At 35.9% G+C, this 22560-nt stretch overlaps 1 protein-coding gene across 3 annotated transcripts in view; it reads right to left on the bottom strand.

Annotated features, from left to right (window-relative positions):
* Positions 1-22560, bottom strand: part of LOC115223966 (monocarboxylate transporter 12-like) — a 129393-nt gene that overhangs the window by 18078 nt on the left and 88755 nt on the right. For all 3 annotated transcript variants that reach the window (XM_036513026.1, XM_029794719.2, XM_036513025.1), the window contains exon 4: positions 11096-11239. In XM_036513026.1, the coding sequence (XP_036368919.1) occupies positions 11096-11239 (144 nt within the window). The remainder of the gene's footprint in view (positions 1-11095; positions 11240-22560) is intronic.

Here is a 22560-nt window from a genome sequence, read left to right as displayed (position 1 = left end):
AGTGCTGATACTGATGTCAACAAGTTGTTTGCTAGCTTCACAACATTGAAGACATGTAGAATAAGATAACCATTACTTGAAAAATAGTTAAGTGTCAGCAATTATGGAGTAGGTATGAAAAAATAGGAGTAGAAAAGAAAAAAAGGAAAAACAAAGGAAAAAGTACAAAAAAGACATGAAGAAGCATTACACAATGCAATGTAGCCCCAACAGAAGTTGCTGGAAAAACATAGGTGGGATTGGCTGAAGAAAGAGACTGAGAGCACTATACTGGTATTGCAAGACCAAGCTTTGACCACAAATTGGTGGATCAACCTTAGGAATGAGCAACCTTAGGAATAAGCTGTTCTACTGAAGGCACAATGCTTGAAATTTTGTGGAAAAGGGACTAGTTGATTATGTTGAACCCCAATGTTTCACTGGTACTTAATTTATTGACCCCGAAAGGGTGAAAGGCAAAATCGACCTTGGCAGAATTTGAACTCAGAACGTAAAGACAGACGAAATGCCACAAAGTATTTTGCCCAGTGTGCTAATTCTACCAGCAATAACAGTAATAATAATAGAAGATTTACCAGAGAAATTAATACAATAAGGTAGTGTTGGGTAGAGTATTCTGTGATATTCCGTCTGGCTCTTTGTACTCAGTTCAAATCTTATTACAGACAGCTTTGCCTTTCATCTTTTCCAGATCAGTAAATGGAGAACCAAGATCAATTCTTTTTTTCTCTTCCTTACCCATTTTTTAAAAATCTCTTTCTCTCTTTGTTCAGACCTTAAAGAAGAGAAGTTTTGCTAGGTATAAAAGCTTAAGACACACCATGTATCAAAATGATGTCCCTACAACTCCATCAGGAGTAGGGAGCTCAAAGAAAGGAGAATAGATTCATGTTATCTGTTTCCCATTCTTTAATATTTGGATAATTTGCCATTTCTCTGAGAGATGCAATATCATCTGTTGATGCTGATGCTTCGATTGGGAGACATTTCTTTTCCTAGTAACCCTTGATAACAGTATCTGGTTGATTATCCTTAATTTCCCTGCAGTATGTAGAGGCATATTCTAGAGTATTGTCACTTTTTCATTCTCAAAGACCTTTTTCCTTTTTTTTTCTGTTAGTATTTCATACTGTTATGATGATAGACATTAACACACCTGTGTGTTTAAAAGATGGACTCAGATTGTTATACTGTTGATGACATCAGAGGGCATTTTATAATCTTGTGTTTTTGGTGAGTAAAAATGAAAAGTCCATCTTGTGAAGACATTGGTTTTTACCTCTACTTTATTAAATTATATATCCAAAAGTCTTAAGGATATAAAAGTGGTAACGAGATATTTGAAACTTGTGTTGGACATTAGAATTTTTTTGGTACAAAATCAAAAATAAAAATCATTAACATGGAAAACTTATTGGCTTGCGAGGTGCAGTTGTAACATTTACACCTTCAAGAGCAACAGCAACATCAACAGCAGCAACTTCAACAGCAACAACAACAATACAAACAGTTTCTGGAATTAATGTTGAAGAAGTCTGAAAATACTTCAGGTTTGTTCTCACCAGACAGCATAGCAAACTCAATTGGAGAATTTATTTATAACCCAGGATATACTAATTTTCTGCATATTTTAGAAGATATGAAGAAATCTTCAAAGAAGAATGTAAAATTTGGAATGACAAGAAGCAGGTGCGACTACTTTTAAGAAAGTTATCCCCTGCCGAACATGAAAAATACTATAATTATATTCTGTCACAGAAACCAGGTGAGATTTGTTTCAATGAAACAATTTTTTATCAAAAATTTTCAGTGAAAGAAGTTCCCTGTTCAATACTCACTGGCAGTGTTTAAATTTAGTTAAAAAAAGATGATGAAGATTTCGCCTCCTATCCTGGGACACGTTCAAAAGGGCACTAAAGATATCCAGAAATGAGTTAGTGGCTGATATAGCATTGACACAATTCCTGGGAGTTTACTGTGTAATGCCAAACTTTAATACCTTTTCAGGCAAGTCGTCTGCTGAAATGATTATTTGCAAGAAAAATTAGGTCAGTTATTACCTGGAAGAAAAATGAAAACTAGGGAAAAATTCAAATTGAATGAATTAATCCCAGACTTGTCTAATTTTTGTTTAAGGGCTAACTGCAAGCAAAGATGTTGATATACATTAGAACAGGACCAAAAATTAACTTTACAGGCAGTGGCTGAAGAATGCTAGAAGATTATAAATTTAAGACATGATGTGGATAAAATTGAAGAAAAAGATTGCTCTCACATACATGCGTGTTGACCTAAAACAGATAAGGAAAAAGGAAAACAAACATCAAGACCAAATCTATGCTAGGGGTGCGGAGGTTTACATTTTAAGAGTAGCTCTTCTTTTAAAAATCTTAAATGTTTTGAGTGTGGAAAAATTGGACATACAAACTCACATTGTATAGTGAATCAAAAAAAAAAAGGGTCAACTTTGGCCTAAGACCTAAAGAAAAATATCTGTGGGAATATGGCGTAATGGTTAAGAGTGCGGGCTACTAACCCCAAGATTCCGAGTTCAATTCCAGGCAGTGACCTGAATAATAATAATAATAATAATAATAATAATAATAATAATAATAACAACAACATCAAAAAATACCTTAGGAATGAGAACCCAGGTTTGACAACTGATGAAGGCTGGAGGGTATATCAGCACAAACGTGTTAACAACAAACAAGATGGGGACAAATATCAGTCAAATGTAAATAATGTAAATAATAAAGAAAATTCGTGTCCATAAAATTGAATAATGTTAATATCAAGTTACATTTGGATACAGGCAGTGATACCATGATAATTATTACAGATACATGGATAAAAATAGGGAAACCTAGATTAAAGGAATCTTTGAAAATTGCACGAGGTGTTGCAGGAAAAAAATGGCATTTTATGAGCGAAATGATAAGTGATGCTACATTTTATGGAAAAACCTTGAAAGTCAAAGTTTTTGTGTTGAAAAATACAACAAATTTATTTGGAACAGATTGAATGGAATTATTTGACTTATGGAACCTCCCCATAAATATTTTTTGTCAAAATGTGAATGGTTCTTCCACCAGTACAAAGGCTTTGGAGGATTCAAAAAAAGAATTTAAAACAATTTTTCCCTAAGTTTTTTCTAATGAATTGGATCTTTGCACCAAAACAGAGGTGAATTTTCAAGTGAAAGAAAATGCTATACTGGTATTTAAACCAAAATGAACTGCACCATTTGCAGCGTTGAAACAAGTAAATGAAGAATTGGATAGACTTGAAAAGTTTGGCATTATTGAAAAAACTGATTACACAAAATAGGCATCCCCAACAGTTTATGTTATGAAAAAAAATAATAAAATCTAAGTATGCACTGATTTTTTCAACAAGTTTAAACAAATGTTTGATGCCATTACCAAGTCCAGAGGAAATTTTTACAAAGTTGAATGGAGGAAGATTTTTTCAAAGTTGGTCCTTTCTGAAGCACACTTGCAGGTAAAAGTTGATGAGGAATGTTCAAAATTATTGACAGTAAATACTTATAAAGAGTTGTTTAAAATTTAATTGACTTCCTTTTGATATAAAGGTAGCACCTGGCATTTTCCAACAAGTTATGGACACTATGCTTGCAGGTTCAGATTTCACTATAGCTTACCTTGACAACATACTCCTAAAAGTGAATCTTGGGGTTAGCATGCTGAGCATGTTAAAAAGATATTTAAAAAAATAAAAGAATATGGGTTTAAGCTCAATGAGGAAAAGTGTGAATTTTTTATGCCAAGAATAAAATATCTGGGGCAGATTATCAATGAAAATAGACACAGATCAGACCTGTCTAGGGTGAGTGCAATAAACATTACAGTGTTACAAGGGGCTTGAAAATTACTACCAAGTATATATACCGAATATGCATGATTTAAGAGCATCTCTGAATAACTTGTTAAAAAAAGACATTAAGTGGACAAATGCCAAAAAGCTTTTGAAGAAATTAAGAACATTTTAACCTGAATTCAAAAATAGTAGTGGCATCAGATGCTAGTGAAAGTGATATTGGGGCAGTGATTTTATCATAAAAATGAGTTTATCATAAAAACGAAAAATAGTGAGATCAGAAGAAACAATTAACAAAATACATGTAGCTGGACATAACACAGTTTTGAATTTGCGTTCGATATGTGATAATGTGTTTATGTATGCATAGAGGGTCAAATGCCTGCCTTACAACAAAATCGAATGTTAAAGGCATTCCACAAAGGACAGCCGGGAATTTCTAGGATGAAGTTGCTTATGAGGAGTTATGTTTACTGGCCGAAAATGGATCTAGACATTGAGAAGTTGGTAAAATCCTGCAGAGGTTGTGCTCTTGCAGCGTAATCACCACCTATAAAATTTCAACCTTGGCCCAAGACCAATATTCCATGGACCAGGCTACACGTAAACTTCACAGGACCATTAAAACGATTATATTATCTAATAATGGTAAATAGCTTTACAAAATGGCCAGAAATGTGTAAATGTAGAAAACTGACCTCCATGGTAACAGATGAATTTCTACACGAGCTTTTTGCAAGGTATGGTGTCATGGATACCATATTCTCCAATAACAGTACACAATTTACGGCGGATGAATTTAAGAATTTTGCAAGATGTACTCAATTGAATATATCATTATTGCTCCGTATCATCCAAGATTGAACAGACAAGCTGGACACTTTGTGGACATGTTCAAAAGGGCACTAAAGATATCCAGAAATGAGTTAGTGACTGATGTAGCATTGACACAATTCCTGAGAGTTTACTGGGTAATGCCAAACCCTAATACCATTTCAGGCAAGTCGCCAGTTGAAATGATGTTTGCAAGAAAAATTAGGTCAATTATTACCTGGAAGAAAAATGAAAACTAGGGAAAACACTCAAAATACGACCAAGTATTTTAAAACTGGTGATAAGGTGTCTTTCAGAGTGTATAGAAATGGAAAAGAAGGTTGAGAAGACAGCAAAATAATAAAACTGGTTGGTAAAATGATGTACATGGTGAAAGGTTTGAAATGGGAACATAAAAGACACATAAATCAACTGAAAAGAAGATTTGCTGAAGAAAGGGTTATGAGGAAAGAAGTACCCATGGAAGTTCTCTACAATATTTTTGATGTGCCAACTCCACAAGAAATCGTTGAACGAAGGTGTAACAGTACAAGAAAAAGAAAACATACAAAATTGTTGGCGGTAGTTCCAAAAAGGGAAAATATTCAGTTTCAAATGGAAGTAAATCTCAGAAAGGGAGATGTGGTGTAGAAAAAAAAAATTCACTTCCAACAAAAGTCAATCTCAAAAGGGAAGATGTTGTAGTGATAGACATTAACACACCTATGTGTTTAAAAGATGTTTTATCGTTGACATCAGAGGGTGTTTTTAAATTTTGCCTTTGTGATGAGTAAAAATAAAAAGCATGTTGTGAAGACATTGATTTTTACCATTGCTTCATCAAATTATATATCCAAATATTTTAAGGATATAAAAAGTATGTAGAGGCATATCCCAGAGTATGGCCACTTTCTCATTCTCAAAGAATTTTTTCCCTTTCTTTTCTGTTAGTATTTCATAATGATGACAAATATTAACTTTTTCATACCTGCAAATGTATTCTTTCTTACTTAGAAGTGGCTATCCAGTGTGGTTAATTCTTCCTTCTTTTTCGACATATTCTGCCTTTACTTATTCATTATATGTGTTTGGCTGTTTCTCTTTGATCCTGTGCTGCTTCCAAAAACTCATATGTCTCATCTTTGAGCCCTACACTCCTAAGCCCATATCACAAAATTGTCCTGTCTACTTCCATCTTGTTCAGTCTTTGCAGATGTGGCCATATAGGGCTTTTTTTTACTTATCATGACATTCTGTAGCCCCATTTCTAACTTGGATTGTAACCTTTTTATAATCTTATTTTGCTGTTTCTCTCTTTTCTTCATTTTTTCTGCTTGGTATTTGTTGGTTTCATTAAAGACTGAAAATAGCTTTATATTTATTTTGTTCTTGATTTGTAGTTATTTGTATTACTTTTCCATTATTCTTTACAGGATATTTTTCTAGTCCTTGATTGGCATATTCTAAATACAGTTATTATTATCCTTGTTTTCTTGCCTAATTTTGCTTAGTTTTGTTTAGCATCCACTTGAGAATATAACTGTAATTTATTGTAGGGGACAACTAGAGTATTGATGTGTATTACATATTTTTCGCATTTAGTCCTGTTTTAAATATTAATCTACCTGTAACTTTCTTTCTCAGTCTTTTCTTTCATTTGTGTGTGTTCTACACTGTCTAGTTCAATGATTGCCGAGTATTTGTATGTTGTGCTTGGTCTAATTCTCTTATCTCTCTTTAATGTTGCTTTAATGCATTTCTCTAACCTGACTCTTATATTTTATTTCTCCAATAAATCTTTTATTTTTGTTGTCATTGTTGTTCATCTATTGACATGTGTTCATGTCGCTCCATTGTACATCTGTTAACGTTACTTAGTTAAATTATCAAGGACCTTGGGAAACTGGTTAGTTCTTCTCCATCCATAGCCCCAAGAGACTATTTTAGTGTATGGGCTAAGATACCCCTCATTTTTTCGCTAAAAAACAAAGATGGTGAACAAGAATTGTCCATCCATTGAAAGGAACAACCAGTCATCCAGAATAAGAGAACAGCCAAGTTGTAAAAGACAGTGACCGCTGTAGCAATAGCAACAACAACAAGAACAATAGGGCGTGTCAGGCCTATGAAAGCAATTTTCCATTGCTTTCATTTTACACTGCCCTTCACTATAGCAGGAACAAAAGAAATCAATGATAAAATGTGACAACACAAATAAGAACACTGCCACCATTGGTGGCAGTAGCAGGTCCACCACCACTACTACTACCAACAATAACATCACTAACGAAGAAGACAACAACAAAAACAAGGCATGCAAATCCAATTGAGGTGAGTTCAACTTTATGAGAGCTATCAGAGAAGTAAGAGAAGACATTTTTATAGACAAAAATGAATTCAAGTGTGTGAAATGCATGTTGGAGAAATATGAGAAAAATGTGACATTAAACATTCCTAGAACTGTCCAACAAGAACTTAATTTGCAGACAGTTTTACATATTGACAGTTTTACAATTGAAGACAAAAGTAGGAAATTAGAGCAGGCAACACAGAAGCAAATAGAGAAATGCTTAAAACCAGTTTGAAAAAGCAAACTTATGTAGCCAGGGGGAAGAAATATAGGACTGTCAAGGTGAGATTTGTCTCAGAGGAGAAGGCTAAAAATAATTTGACAGCTACCTTAATGAGTAACAAACTCATTCTCATCCCCATCTACCTTGGTCAATGAGTATTCAGAATTAGAATATTTAACATCCCCTCCAGGGATAAACATCTGCTGGTTAGTAGCTGCAATTCTCCTTGACATAGAAGAGAAAACCATGATTCTGCAAATACAGAAGACACACAAGCAAAACTGGTTAGGACAGGAGATGCAGGTACTAATACAAGCTGCGTAGGAAAGTGTTGAAGCTATCCCAGTCTACATAAGCCTACAAGATGGCACAAAGCTTCACATGACTGTTGAGGGCAGAAAGCCAAGATGTCACCTGTCCAGGAAACAAACTACTTCAAGGCTTTCTGCTCACAACAAAAGAGAGAAATGAGTTCCCCAATTTTGCTGACACCACTACCACCACTACAGCAACAATGATAACAGGCCAACAAAAATAGGTGACTACTACAGCTACAAAATCAACAGTAACAGTAGTAGCAGCAACTACAATCACAGAAGTACCAACAGCAATAGCAGCAACAACTAGAACAACAGCAGAGGAACTACCAACATCGACAGTAGCAAAAACAACAGTATCAGAATCCCCCAAAACAACAAGTTTATCAACAGACCCCCCCCCCCAAATCCCTAAAAGATTTGCCCCTCCTGATTTGCCTGCTAAACTCAAAAATAACTACAGATTTTCTCTCAGGTCTAGTTTTCTAACTAGAAAAATAAAACAAAGAACAAATAAAAATTCAAAATTGAAAATGATGTTGGCAAAGATTTTTGGCAGAAAATTTAAGGAATAAATTTAAGCTTCTTTGTGCACCGTGAATGTTGAGCAACAAGAGTATCTCGTTTTAAACACCAGCAATAGTCTGCCATCATTATGGCATTCCAACGTCCTTGGTACTGAGTTTCCATCTCCTTGATGTCCCACTGGAATCGTTCACCTTGTTCATTGCTAACATCTCCAAGATTTTCAAGAAAATGATCAAGACAACTAGAAAGCAAATGCATTTTGATGCTCATAATTATTAATATTATTTTTATTATCTGACAGTTGATTGTTTCAAGCAGATTTCTTCTGTGTCACCTCCGACACTTCCATGTTGCTGAGATGTGTGCAACATTGTGTGCTCTTTTTTGTTGTTAGGGGATTGCAAACTCTTTCTGGGTATTGTAATGCATACGTTTGCTTTGTTATGGTTGCAGTCTTTTGTTATATTAGTGTTTGTATTATGTGTTGTGTGTGTAATGCGATTTGTTCTGGTTGGTATCTGGTCTGTAAAGTACATGTTGTGGTGGTTATTTACTTTATTGGATACTAGCAGAAATATCTGGTGTTGCTGGGTTAAAGAAAATAATCAAATTTAAAAATGCCTTTTAGATCTCTTACATGAAATATAGATTATTCAGGTCTTACTTCCTAGTAGCTGAGATACCAACTTTATACGTTAATAACCCGGCCTTTCCCAGGTTATTGAAAATAATGAAATTTAAGTATGCCTTTTAAATCTATAAGTAAAATGAAACATGGATTATGCAGTTCTCAATAGTAATTAGCTGAAGTACAAACTATTAATGTCAACAATATGTTTTATCCAATGTTCTCACTGTTAAAATTGTTAAAAACCAGGTAGTTCTTTGTCACTGAAATCACTTTCAATTGTCAGTACTTATTTGAAACATGTTGAACCTGAAAATGCATAAATTTGAGAGGAACCGGCCTGTGGGTGCTCCCAATCATGTTAATAAGTACATTTAACAAAAATTCTATCAGCTGACATGAGTATAAAGAAATGTATTGAAACAAATCCGGAAATCAGTCACAGTTTAATTATCTAGAGCTTCTAAATATCTGATGTTTTGAGTGTGTCTTTTAATTGGTGTATAAATCCTGTTCCACTTTAGGCACAAGGCCTGAAACTTTTGGGGAGGGGACCAGTCGATTAGATTGATCCCAGTACGCAACTGGTACTTAATTTATCAACGCCGAAAGGATGAAAAACAAAGCCATTGACTGTTGCTAAAATTTTGTGCTATGTTTGGGATTAAATGCATTATGAGATCATTAACAGTTGGTACCATCTCACCACAGGCTTTCTGCCCCCATCCGACTTTGGATGATGATAACTTTCAGAAAAATGGATATTTTTTAATGAAATTTTCTACGAATATGTGTTATATTATGTAGATTTCGAATATACAAAATTTTTGGGGGAAAGTGTTTTAGGAGCAGGTGGGGAGGATTTTCGGAAAATTCACCAGTGTCCTCTTCAATTCATCTTGTCTTCCAGGAAAATGGATATGTTTTAATGAAATTGTCTACAAATATACCTCAGACTAGGCATGTAGGATTTTTGGGGTAAACAATTGGAGGTTATTTTTGCAAACTGTTCCCCACTGGCGGTGGGGAGCAGAACAAGTCATCCATATTTATTTCAGTTTCTTCGTTTTGTGCATTTGTATATAACCTTTAAAACTAGTTGTAAAATTTCGGGAAGAAGATTGAAAAGTTAAGGAGTGGGTGTATTAAAAAGTCTAAAAGTAGATCTTTTTGCATATTCAGAATCTCTGTTGAAGATAAGGTTGGAATCTGTAGAAAAAAAATGCTTATTCTCAGTATCCTCACACACACATACATATATATATAATGAAAAAGTTCAAATGGGGAATTATTCCATTCAATGTCATGTTTATTATAGAGATTATGTTAAAAATTATACTTTACACTTCTATATTTAACTGTGCACGTATATTCCTTATTTTTGCTTCTGATGTCTCCTGCCTTTCTATTAGAACTGTTTATCTGGGAATTTACTTAGAGTGAAAAAAATTTGTGGTTAATGTTGACATTATTACCTGAAAACAAAATTGTACAATATACAGTACCTCATTTAATTGATTGAGAAAAAGGTGTCTATCTCCGTATGAAATGTTTTTTCTGACACGAAAGTACCTTTAGAAATTCTTTTTTTTTTTCAGAAATCATCACAACTGTAATAAAGTATAAATATGTGTGTGTGTAAATAGCTGGTCAGGACGCCAAAGACAGGCAGTTCAAACACAGGAAGTTGAGAAAATGATTTGAAGAAGGGAATATTTATATATAGAGCAATATTATTTACTTTTAATTAAAAAAAGAAAATAAATCAAGACTCTATTATTCTTTCTAAGGTCAAATTATTCATGTTTCCCAAGTATGGTACAGATTGATCCTGAGGTTTGAGCATGTATAGAGGACACACACACACATACACACAGAGGGTATTTTATATATTAAGATTGATTGTATAGAGTATGTCTTGTTTTTGTGGGTTGTTGTATTTGGATTGTACTATTGAATTGATAATATCTTGATTAGGATGTGGGCTGTTCCACTATTATTGCATATGATGAGAGCTGTACCATTATCATCATCATTGTTGTCATCAGCATCATCACTGCTGTCATCATTGTCATCATCATTGTTGTTGTTATTATCATTATTATAAAAATGAAATAGCAATTAACAATATATTATTAACTCTTTATTTAGTATTGTGTGCAAAGCTCTTTGCCTTCAAACAAATTACAATGTCTTTCTGCTATTGTTATAGTCATCATCATTATCATCATTGCCATTATAAGCAATAGCCATCATGCTTCCAATACATCTCACAGTATGCAATCTACTATTGTCTGTAAACCAAACCTAATCTACTCTAATTAGCTAGTTACATATTCAATTCTAAAACTGATAAATAGGCCCACATGGAAAATTTAGTGTAAATGTTTACTTACCAACAAAAACACCAAGCGTAAACATTAATGTGAGTATGCTCTCTGCGAAATAACTAGCAAAGGCTCCACTGAAAGACAGGATGCTTCCCATTGCTATGGTTTTCCTAGCACCAATTTTGTTGCACAAGAATCCACCAATGATTCCTGAGAGAAAATGTAAACAAACATGTAATAGGTAAATGTGTGGCTGCATGCAATCAGCTCTAACAACAATTATGCAAATCATACAATTCACTTCACTTTAAATGCCATAATACTGACGTCATCCATGCATACACACACACACACACACACACCACACTCATGTATGTATATATATGTATATGTATGTGGGTGTGCCTCAAATTTCATATTGACTCTTTGTTCCAACTTCCTGTCCATGAGAAAAATTGCAGACTACAGCATACACATGATCACAAGAACACAAATTTCACAACTTGCAAAGTAAACACAGTGATGATCATGAGGATCACTGCTAGCTGCTCTCACTGTGCATGCATCCATGTGCTGCCATCTGTTGGTGTGCTACAGAACTAGTATGGGAACTTTTTGATACCACCTTGGATGTATGGAGTTTAAGATGTTTATAATAATATTATCATGGAAACCAGAAAGAAAATCAAAAGCATGAGCTTGAAGCAGCCATTTTTGCCCATGTTGTTCACAAATGTTTTTAAACAAATGAAGATAAGGATAAGCTGTTGTGTCTGGAGAGATTCATTCTCTTTTAGTGCTTTATAATTTAACACACTCACTGGTAAAATTTCCACTTAATTTTTATTTTTCTAAAATTTTCGTTGCATTTTGTAATCTTTTCAATAGTTTTGACTCTGTCCGTTATTCACACTGCATTCCTTTTTGTTTGTTTGTGCACATGTGTGGAAGTCCGTGTGTGTGTGTGTGTCTATACATGCATGCATGTATGTATGTATGCATGTGTGTGTAATGTATGTGTGTGTGCATATGTATATGTGTATATATTGTCTATGTATTCTACATATTGGTGTGCTTGTGTGTCTGTGTTTGTGTGTTTTTATGTATGTGTGTGTTTGTATATGTATGTGTGTACCTTTGTCTCCTTGCGTGCGCATGTCTGAGTGTGTGTGCATGTGTGCTTTGCAACTATGTGCTGTGTTTGTATGTGTGGATGTGCATCTCCATATGTGTAGACGTGTGTCTCCATATGTGTCCTTGTGTGAAGTAAAGTGTGTGTGTATATATATGGTCATGTGTTTCAGTCTTCATTTGCGCATGTGTGTTTGTCTGTTCATATAACCTATGTACCTATCCATCTGTATGTTGATCTGTTTACTTTCATACCCATATGCTTACATACACGTGCATATACATATATACACCCACACACATACATACATCTATCTACATAACAGCCCACTAACTATTCTACTCTACCTGTGTAAACTGTGGGTATAGGGGTATGATATCTACTATGTATATTTCCTATTTAGTATTGGGGATGTTTCATTTATGAGGACGTACTCCCATATTTGTCTGAGTGTTGGGTCTTAGGGGTGCTTGGATAAGATACGGGTGTCATGTTGACCCAGGTTACCTCCTTGTTGTTCCTTGGCATGTTGGTAGAGTATGGAGGACTGTTTTTTTGTTGTCATATTGTCTCAAATGTTCATTTAGTCATTCCACAATGCTCCTAGATGTCTCCCCTATGTATGTCCTGTTCATGCCTTTACAAGCACCTTCTGTGCATCTTATGCTGTAAACTACATTTCTAGTTCTACAGTTAATGCCAGGGCTAATCCTACATACCATGCAGTTATCATTGGTGGATATGGTATTCTCAAATGGGTACGTTCTACATAGTTGTGATCTGACGGAGTTCCCTGGCTTTTCAACAAACTTAATGTTGAGTTTGGTCTCCTTCAGAGCTTTTCTAAATCTACAGGCTAGTTCTCCATGGGCTGTGGCCTCTGCAAACATCACTCCTTGATAATTGTCGGTTTTATACCACGTGTTCGCCCTGTTTGCTTTGTCACAAGTTCTTTGTATCATATTCTAGTCTTTGTTTCTATATCTAGGGCAGGTACCACTGGTATCATTATGTATAATGTTATGTAATTTCTTTCTAGCACCCCTATATACTCAAAACCTATCATTCTGATCATATCCAGAGAACTGCATGCAGTGTATGAAGTTCTGTATATGTTTTTTCGTTTCATAGGGTTTGCATAGTGGGGACACATTGTTCATTATCCTACTAAGTCTGCTATTAGTATGTTAATTTTCATGTTGCATTACAGAGCTGAGTTCTTGTGAACAATATATTTTGAAACTATGGGTTTCATGTAATAGGAGTGGAGGAGCTGCACTCTGTTGTTCACAGTCTCTAACCAAAGTTCAGTATCAAGTACGGGGAGTCTATTGTTGGGGTGCTTAGTGGGGTAATCCATAGCTACCTTGATACTTTGGTGGATGGAGTTAGCTACTCACTGGATGCTCTCCATTATGTTCCTCTCAGTTTCTACACTACCATTATTAGAGTTGGTCCTAATTATGACATTAATGTCATCTGCATATCTACTGTAGAGTAGAAGAGTTGTGGACGGTTCTGCTAACATTTACTTAAGTTTTCTGTCCCACCAGGTCATGAAGAGGCCGGCCACATCTCCTGCTACATTGACACCGATGGCTGCACCATAAACCTGCCTGTATAGTTTTTGGTTAAACTTTACTATGTGGTTCTTCAAGGTGGTTTTTACACTGACCCCTATTGCATGCACACTCATTTCTTTTACCTGATTGTTGTTCTAAGGTTTTTGGGTGGGTGCGGTCCAGCCACTCAAGCATTCTGTGGTGTTTTTCTTCACTGCTGAAGTGATGGTGGGTGGTCTTCCCCTCTGTGACCTGGTGGGTCAGAATCTACTGAGGTCATGGTCATCTAAATAGTCACTGTATCCCACTCCAAATTGACAGTGAAACAGAAGCAAAGATCTCCTTAGCTAGAAACAGACTCCAACATGTCTTAGACCGATACAACAAATCCACTAAAAAGCATAGTGAGGAGGGGACCCACCAACTCAGTCCATCTGTTGACAAAGGCCTACAAAAACTGAAACAGTGAATTAGGAATAGAGAATTAGTGTGCCTCTCTATGGACAAATCTGGCAGACTGTCAATAGACAGCCCACATAACTATGTCCAGACCATGCAACAACACATCAGTAGCATGACAGAAGCTGCAAGCACAGGAACATGAAAGAGTAGAAAAATTCCTCAATGCACACATGGGAATGTGGTGCAACATACTCCAACCTATGAAAAGGGTGGCAAACAATTTCCAAGCATCCAAAATGATGTTCCTGCACTATACGGGTTACGCAAAGACCACAAACCCTACATAAACCTTGTCATGGGGCCCCCAACCAGACCAGTTTACAAAGCAAATATCTCCAGCAACTATAGACTGTCCTACTTCCTCTCACAGGTATTATGACCTCTCATAGAGATGTCTCTGGATGTCTGTGTGAGCACGAAAGATCTCCTCAGTAAAATCAGTACTTGCAACCACTCCAACAAACTCACAGGTTGTGTAGTGGGTAGTATGGGTGTAATTTCACTCTACCCATCTATAGACTTAGATTTTGCTGTGGAGGAATGCATTCAGGTAATTTTACCTGAAGTGGAGTTCCATAAGGTCAATACAAGGGAACTGGGCCTCCTCCTCAGACTAAGCTACAACAGTGACTATTTAGATAACCATGACCTTAGTAGATTCTGCACCACCAGGTCACAGTGAGGAAGCCCACCCACCATCACTTCAGCTGTGAAGAAAAGCACCACAGAGTGCTTGAATTGCTGGACCACACGCACCCAAAACCCCAAGAACAACAATCAGGTGAAAGAAATGATTGTACATGCAATAGGGGCCAGTGTAGAAGTAGTAAATTCTGAACATTCCACAATGAGATGTTTTTCTTAACTGTTTGTTTTGGGTGAAATTCAGTAGCACCAGCATCAGTGAATGTTGAGGTCAGTAATTGTTCCAGGCTATTATGCTATAGATTCTATAGCTAATAGACAAACACATATGGTAACTAGAAAAAGTAGTGACTGTTATGAAAACAATAATAAGATAATCAGCTAAAACATAAAGCAAACAAAAATATTATTAAATCTAATAACAAAAATGTAGATAACTCTATACATTAGAAAATGCGATTGTACAAGGAGAACGCAATGCAAATTAAAAAAAAAAATATTGTCTATAGATGTGTAGTCATAACTGATAAAAATAAACATTACCACATAGGTGCTAGCTCATGCTTTATAAAACAAAGAATAGCAATTCATGAAAGTTTGCATAGAAATAATACTAGAAAATTTTCAACAGGTCTTAGTAAACTCACATGGTCGCTGGAGAATGAAAATCTTAAATATTCATTAAAATGGGAAATTATTAGTACTGCAAAACCTTATAAGACTGGGGATGAACAATGCAACTTATGGAGGAATTATACCAAATATTTACTTTGAAAAATAAATTAGTTAACACTAGACAAGAAAGAAGTTTTAATTGCTTACACAAACAACGTTTTCTTCTTAAAAAAATTTAAATAACAGAATGAATTGATTTATATAATATCCATAAACCTTTTATATATAATTTATATAAAACACTTAAAAACAATAAAAGTAAAAAGTAATAAGTTAAAAATGTATAAAATGCAACTGACTACTTCCTTTTAATAACCACATGATTCTTACTGATTAGAAATTATCCATTACTATTATTAATAACCTTCACAAAATTCAAATAATATAATGAACTCTGAAATCCATCAATATGCCTTGTGATTCTAAAGTATGTAGAATTATTAAAAAAAAAAGTATTCTATAATTAACCACTAGCCAAGAACAATTGCTGGCCTCAACAATCACTGCTGCTGATGCTACTGAATTTCACCCAAACATCCCATTGTGGAATGTTCAGCATTTACTACTACTACTACTGCTACTGCTACTGCTGCTGCTGCTGCTGCCACCACCACCAAGTCTAATTCGAACTAACTGAGGAGGAAAATTCCTCTTCAAACAATATCATATATAATGCACAAATCACTGCATATGAATATGCAACAATATGCAATTGGTGTGATTGAAACACGTGTTGGACCATTATACTAACTGGAAATAAACTTGAAGTTTGAATGTTCAAACTTATCGTTAAAGGTGCGAAACTGAATATTACCAATTGGTCGATAACTGATGAAGAATTATGGACCTTCTGTTTGTCTCCTGTTTGTTTTTCCATTCAGTATACGTTATGTCATTTGTTTATTTACCATATATTTTTCATTTCTTCTTCTTCTTCTTACAGCATTCACCTGGGGTGGGTTGAGCTGGCTTCATTCATCCTCAATGTTGCATCTCTCACAAACGCCGACCAGGCCTGACAATTTGAGGCTAACGACCGTGTGATCTCCAACCACTCCTTATTCCAGCGGCGAACACTGTAGATATGGGGTCCTAGGTTGAGTTCCAGATCAGCCTTGACTGTCATCAGCCAGGTTTTTCGTTGTCCACCACATCGCTTTCGCCAACCCTGAAGGGGAGCTGGGGCAATTGCTTCGTAGATGAATTCTCCTGGTTGACAATGGAGGGCATGACCCAGCCAACGCAGATGTCTCGTTAGGATGACTTGTCGGAGGGAGGTGATTCTGCACTGGTGTCGCACTGAATTGTTGGAGACAAAGTGATGCCATATTTTTCATTTATTTATATATATGTATATATATATATATATATATATATATAGAGAGAGAGAGAGAGAGAGAGAGAGAAAGAGAGGGAGAGAAAGAGCGAGAGAGGGGTGAGAGTGGGAGAGAGAGAGATAAATAGATAGGTAGGTATGTAGGTAGGGAGGTAAGTAGGTAGGTAGGTAGTTAGGTAGTAAGTAGATATGTTTCTTTATTAGCCACACAGGGCTGCACACAGACAGAACAAATTACAAGGTAGAGCTTTTCTTTTGGGGGTAAAAAAAAAGGGGGTTGGTTTTCGATCAAAAGGGATCGTAAAAGGAAAGAAAGAGGACAAAAAAGGGGAGGATTTAAAAAAAAAAGGGGGGGAGAGGAAAAAAAAGAAAAGGGGAGAGGAAAAAAAAAGTTGATCAATAGGGATCGTAATCACAGAAATGTCAATATGAAGTGTAAAGGGGAGGACAGGTGAGGTTTACCCGTGGAAAGAAAAGCCTACGGAAAAGACCACGGTAACCTCGGTCAATGAAGTCACATGTTATATTTCTTTTTTTTTTTTTTTTTTTTGCAAATAAGCAACTCTCTATTAATTTTTACGGTTCATAGAATCATAGTCAAGGTGGCTTCGTCATTCATATGTGCCATCCTTGCTACATTCACCCATCTTTTTTTAAAACATTCACTAGACAAAACTTGCCTCTCTACTCTCACTTTCCTCTTCAAGTGATACTTGAATAAGTTGATGAGAGATTGACCAGAGAGGAAAGTGTTTGTCTCTAATCCTTTCAGGCACGTCCACCAGATACATTCTTTCGCCATAGCCACAAGTATGATAAAAATAGCTCTTCCTTCCCATTTGAAGGAAGGAGGCGTGACGATATTAACGATAGACTCGGCTGATAAACCGACACGTCCCACATGTGACAGCAGTCGTTCGACATAAGCCCACAGGTCGGAAATTGCTGGACACTGCACGATTGCGTGCAGAGCGGTTTCGTCGCTCTGCCCACATCTCGGGCAGGTCGGCCCTGTGTTTCTCGAGCCATGCCTATAGAGCTTATCCTGAACGGGTAGCGCTTCTCGGTAGCACCGCCAGGCCAGGGATCTCTGGAAGTTGTCCATAGGTCCCGGGCCGAAAGTCGTTTGAAACAGATGGGTCAGGTATTCCTCGTCGACGCCCAGGTTTGGCCCGAGATCGTCGTCGTATCTCCCCTCCACTAATCCCCTATAGAATGCTTTGGTTGTGTTGAAGTCACTCAAGGTCGACCCGGGATGGCAGAGTTGCTTGAGAGCAACGCGACACTCGCGGTGCCATTCGCCCTTCCTCGGCCTCTTTTTGATCCATGACTGCAGTTAGATAGATAGATAGATAGGTAATACACAAGTTGGCAATGAGGACTGAAGGAGATTTTTTGCAAAATGAATCAGTTTGCTTAGTATATTGACCTTGCATCTTGTTTGAGCCAGTATCAATGAACAATTGGAAACCATGTCTGCATGAGAGTATGTGGCTGAAAAGTTTGTAAGTTGACTAAGATATCCTCATAGAATATTACCAAATGAGATTATTTTTCAACCTAGTCCCCCTTCCAGTTCACAGACTCCTTCCATTGGTATTGCAGTGTTTGGATCCGGTTGGTGAAAAAGCTTTCATCCTGTTGGTAAAAAAGATATGATGTCATCATTGCTAGGACACTGGTTCCCATCCAAGTGGTTTTTCATGTTGGGAAACAGATGATAGTCAGATGGGGTCAAATCAGGAGAATATGGAAGGTAAGCAACCAGTGCAAAGCAACAAACACAAACACCAGTCATTGAAACCAATGACTTGTGTGTTGGAGCATTGTCCTGATGAAACAAAACCCCTTTCCTGGGCATTTGTTCTTGACAGCCTTTTGTAACTGCAAGTTAGCATAGTACTCTCCATTGATGGAGTGGTCCTTTTGAAGACAATCAATAAACACAATATTTATTGTATCCTAAAAATCTGAGGTTGTCACCTTCCCTGCAAATAAAACAACCTTAGCCTTCATTGGAGCAGGTGAGAAAGGATGTTTCCACTGCATGTCTCTGGCTCATAGTGATGAAGCCAACACCCATCCTGGGTTAGGAACTGTTCAAGGAAACCAACTGCATCTGTGTCACACAATGTTACATTTTGCCATCTGATCAACCTGGTGCACTTTTGATCAGGTGTCAGAAGATGTGGCACCCACTGAGCAAAATCCTATGACATTCCAAATTCATTGTGCAGAATATTCTCAACTCTCTAACGGGATATACTAAAGCATTGGCTATTTGATTTATAGTCCATCACCTGTCATCCATCAGCATGTGGTGAACAATGTTTTCCTCAGTGGTGGCAGCTACAGGACATCTAAACATCTTTAAGACTCTCCCTTCCCCTTATAAAACCAGCTGCCCACTTTTGCAGTGTTGATAAAGCTGGAGCATCATCTCCTAATGTGGCAACTATGTCAGCATGAATAACCTTAGGAGCTAAACCTCTTTTCTGCAGGTATTTGATAACACCACGATGCCAAATTTTGTCTGAATTTTCAATAGAAGTTGCTAGTGTATACTTTTGAAGTCTTTGAACAGTCAGATATCAATTTACCTGGAAAGAAACAATGCTATTAAAAAGGAGAGTGAAATTAATGCATGCAAGATTTCACAGCTCTAGCATCACTCCTTCACAGTCAGCTTATGACTTTTCAGCCAACCCTTGTATATTTAAATATAATTATTTCTATGTATACAATGGGTTAATGAACATACGTGTGTATATATGGATGCAGGCAAATAAATCTCTTCCTCTGTGATTGCATCTTTTAATGACTCATTAAGCATCTGTGATGGGTACTAGGACAACTGAAATTAAGCTTTACAGGTGGACTGGCAAACCACTTATATAATGGTATGACTACGTGTCCTTTGAAGAAAAGCATTTACATAAAAAGAGAGACATGCTTTTAGATTTGGTTGATTTATATTTATACTTTTTATTTTTATTTTCATTGACCAATTTTGGTCTATTTGCTTTGTAATTTATATTTTTGAGCTGTGTGAGAGTGAATACGTGATCTATTGTATTGCTTGCTCACTTGGTTGTTTGTTGTTGGGCTGTTTTGATATGCCCTTTGTAAACAGCTTATAGAGGTGAAACAAGAGGCATATGGGGAATAGTTTTTAAATCTTCTTTATCACCTCGTTATGAAGCAGGATGGTCTTCCCACTGTGTGGTAAGAAGTCTGCTTCCCAACCACATATTTCCAGATGCAGTGTGCCACTGCAAAGCACTTTGGACAAGTATCTTCTACTATAGCCTCAGGTTGACTAAACACTTGTGAGTTGATTTGGTGAACAGAAACTGAAAGAAGCCTGTTGTTTGTGTATGCATACACACACACATACACAGATATTATGTGTGTGTGTGTCTCTTTGGGTATATATTTTTCCCACCACTTGACAACTGGTGCAAATTTGTTTACAACCCCATAACTTAGCAGTTAGAGACTGATAGAATAAGTACCAGGCTTAAAGGAAAAGTACTGGTGTCAATTCATGAGACTAAAATTCTTCAAGGTGGTATGTATGTATGCATTGGGTTGTCTGGAAAGTTCGTGCTGATTTATAGTAGCTTACCTTTCAACTTATTTTAGAACATGGTTGAATCCATAAAATGGGATTTGACTACACCTCCATTTGTGTTAATTCTGTAACCCTTTAAAATGGAAGATAGGAAAGTTCATTTTCGGCACTTGATGTTTTGGGAACCAAACAAAAACTGCTGCAGCTCGGCTGGGATGTATTACCCCACCCTCCATATTCACCAGATATTGCTCCTTCGGATTTCCACTTACTCAGGTCTCTGCAGAATAGTCTTAATGGTAAAAATTTCGATTCCTTGGATGATGTAAAAAGATACCTTGATTAATTCTTTGCCATGAAAGCACCTCAGTTCTGAGAATAGGGTATTTTCAAGTTAAAGGAAAGATGGAGATGCATTGTGCAACAAAATGGTTCATATTTGGTTGATTAAAAATGTAATGGCAGGTATTTATTGACCTTTTCCTTTCCTTTAAAAATCAACACAAACTTTCTGGACAACCCAATATGTATGTATGTATGTATGTATGTATGTATGTATGTATGTATGTATATATGTATGTATGTGTCAGGTCACTTGTGAGGCTCTCATGAGTGCTATTGATAACATGGAACCCAGTACAACCTGTTGCATGGTTGGGTTGTCAGCGACTAAACTGCTGACTAGACTGGTGAAAAGGGTTGCTGGGAACCCAGCAGAACTAAAAACAAGACCTGTTAAAAGGCTGGATGAACTTAGTGCAGGTTCAACAACTATCTAGCAATAGCATGGGCATAGAGAAATTCCAGGATGGTGTTCGGTGTGCTGGAAGACCACTTGTTGAAGCATGACTCTAGGAGAAAACTACTCTGATATAAAACCAGATTTTGCTTATGCTTGAGATCATGGCACTCTCAAAACCCTGAGCCTGCAACTCAAATTGGTACCCAACATCTTGCCTTGGCTTGTCTCTGGATAATGTCATTAGAGTGGAGAGGATCTATCAGGCCTTATTAGACCTAAAACTTTGCACAGGCATTGATGATATTTTCCCTTTACATGTGCATTGCTTCTCTTTTTATTTTTAGATCTATATTTATATATATTTTTATTCAGAAGTACTATTATAGCTATCTTGGTTGAAAGAACAATACTGAAAGTGGCAGACAAGTTTGTCTACCTGGGCAGCACACTCAACCGTTCTTGCTCCTTGGAACATGAAATATCTTTCAGGCTGTAGAACAACTGATTCCTTCTCATGAGTCTTGTGTCTGGTCCTAACATGGCATTACAAGGCAAACAAAAATTGCTATGTACTGTGTATGTGTACTGACATCACTCCTTTACTCATGTGAGACATGGACCCTTTACAAAAGTCATGTAATGGTCCTTTAATGCTTCCATCAGAGATGTCTGAGACACATTCTGAATGTTGGCTGGACCTTAAAAACTCCAGATACACAAATCCTGAAGAAATCTGATATATATATATATATATAATAAATATTAGGGAATAAATCATTGATTAAACCTCGCCAAGTTAAATATTTAAACCACCTGATGAATGACTGTAACTCGAAAATTTAAAGAAATTAACAGCCATGAAACGATCGTAGTGTTATATTAATTATATTTTTTTAAATAATTTTGTTATATATTTAAATAATATAAATTAAATAATCTTATGTATTGGCTTAAGTTTTTCATTGTATGATTTGCCTAATAGTGGTTTTATCTCTAATTTAATATAATATATGTATATATATATATATGTATATATATATATAAATATATATATATATAAATAATAAATATTAGGGAATAAATCCAAATTTACAGGGAAAAAATCAGATTTAGGATTAAATCCAATTTTATAGTAAAATATTATAAAATATTATTAGAGACAAAACCACTATTTTGCAAAACAAACAAGGAAAGACTTAATCAATACATAAAATTTTAATAAATAGTCAAAAAAACCGCCACTACAATTGTTTCTTGTCTTGATCGACAATCTTCAGGTGGACTTCCAATCTAAAATATCAATATTTTAAAATATAAAAATAATAATTTTAAAATAATTAAAGTATGAATGAAAAAATATAAATATATAATCCATATATAACCTATATATAATCCATATATAA

The sequence above is a fragment of the Octopus sinensis genome, linkage group LG24 (assembly GCF_006345805.1).
Source record: "Octopus sinensis linkage group LG24, ASM634580v1, whole genome shotgun sequence".
Classification (NCBI taxonomy): domain Eukaryota; kingdom Metazoa; phylum Mollusca; class Cephalopoda; order Octopoda; family Octopodidae; genus Octopus; species Octopus sinensis.
The sequence above is the reverse complement of the archived record's forward strand: the minus strand, read 5'-3'. Positions and strand labels throughout refer to the sequence as shown.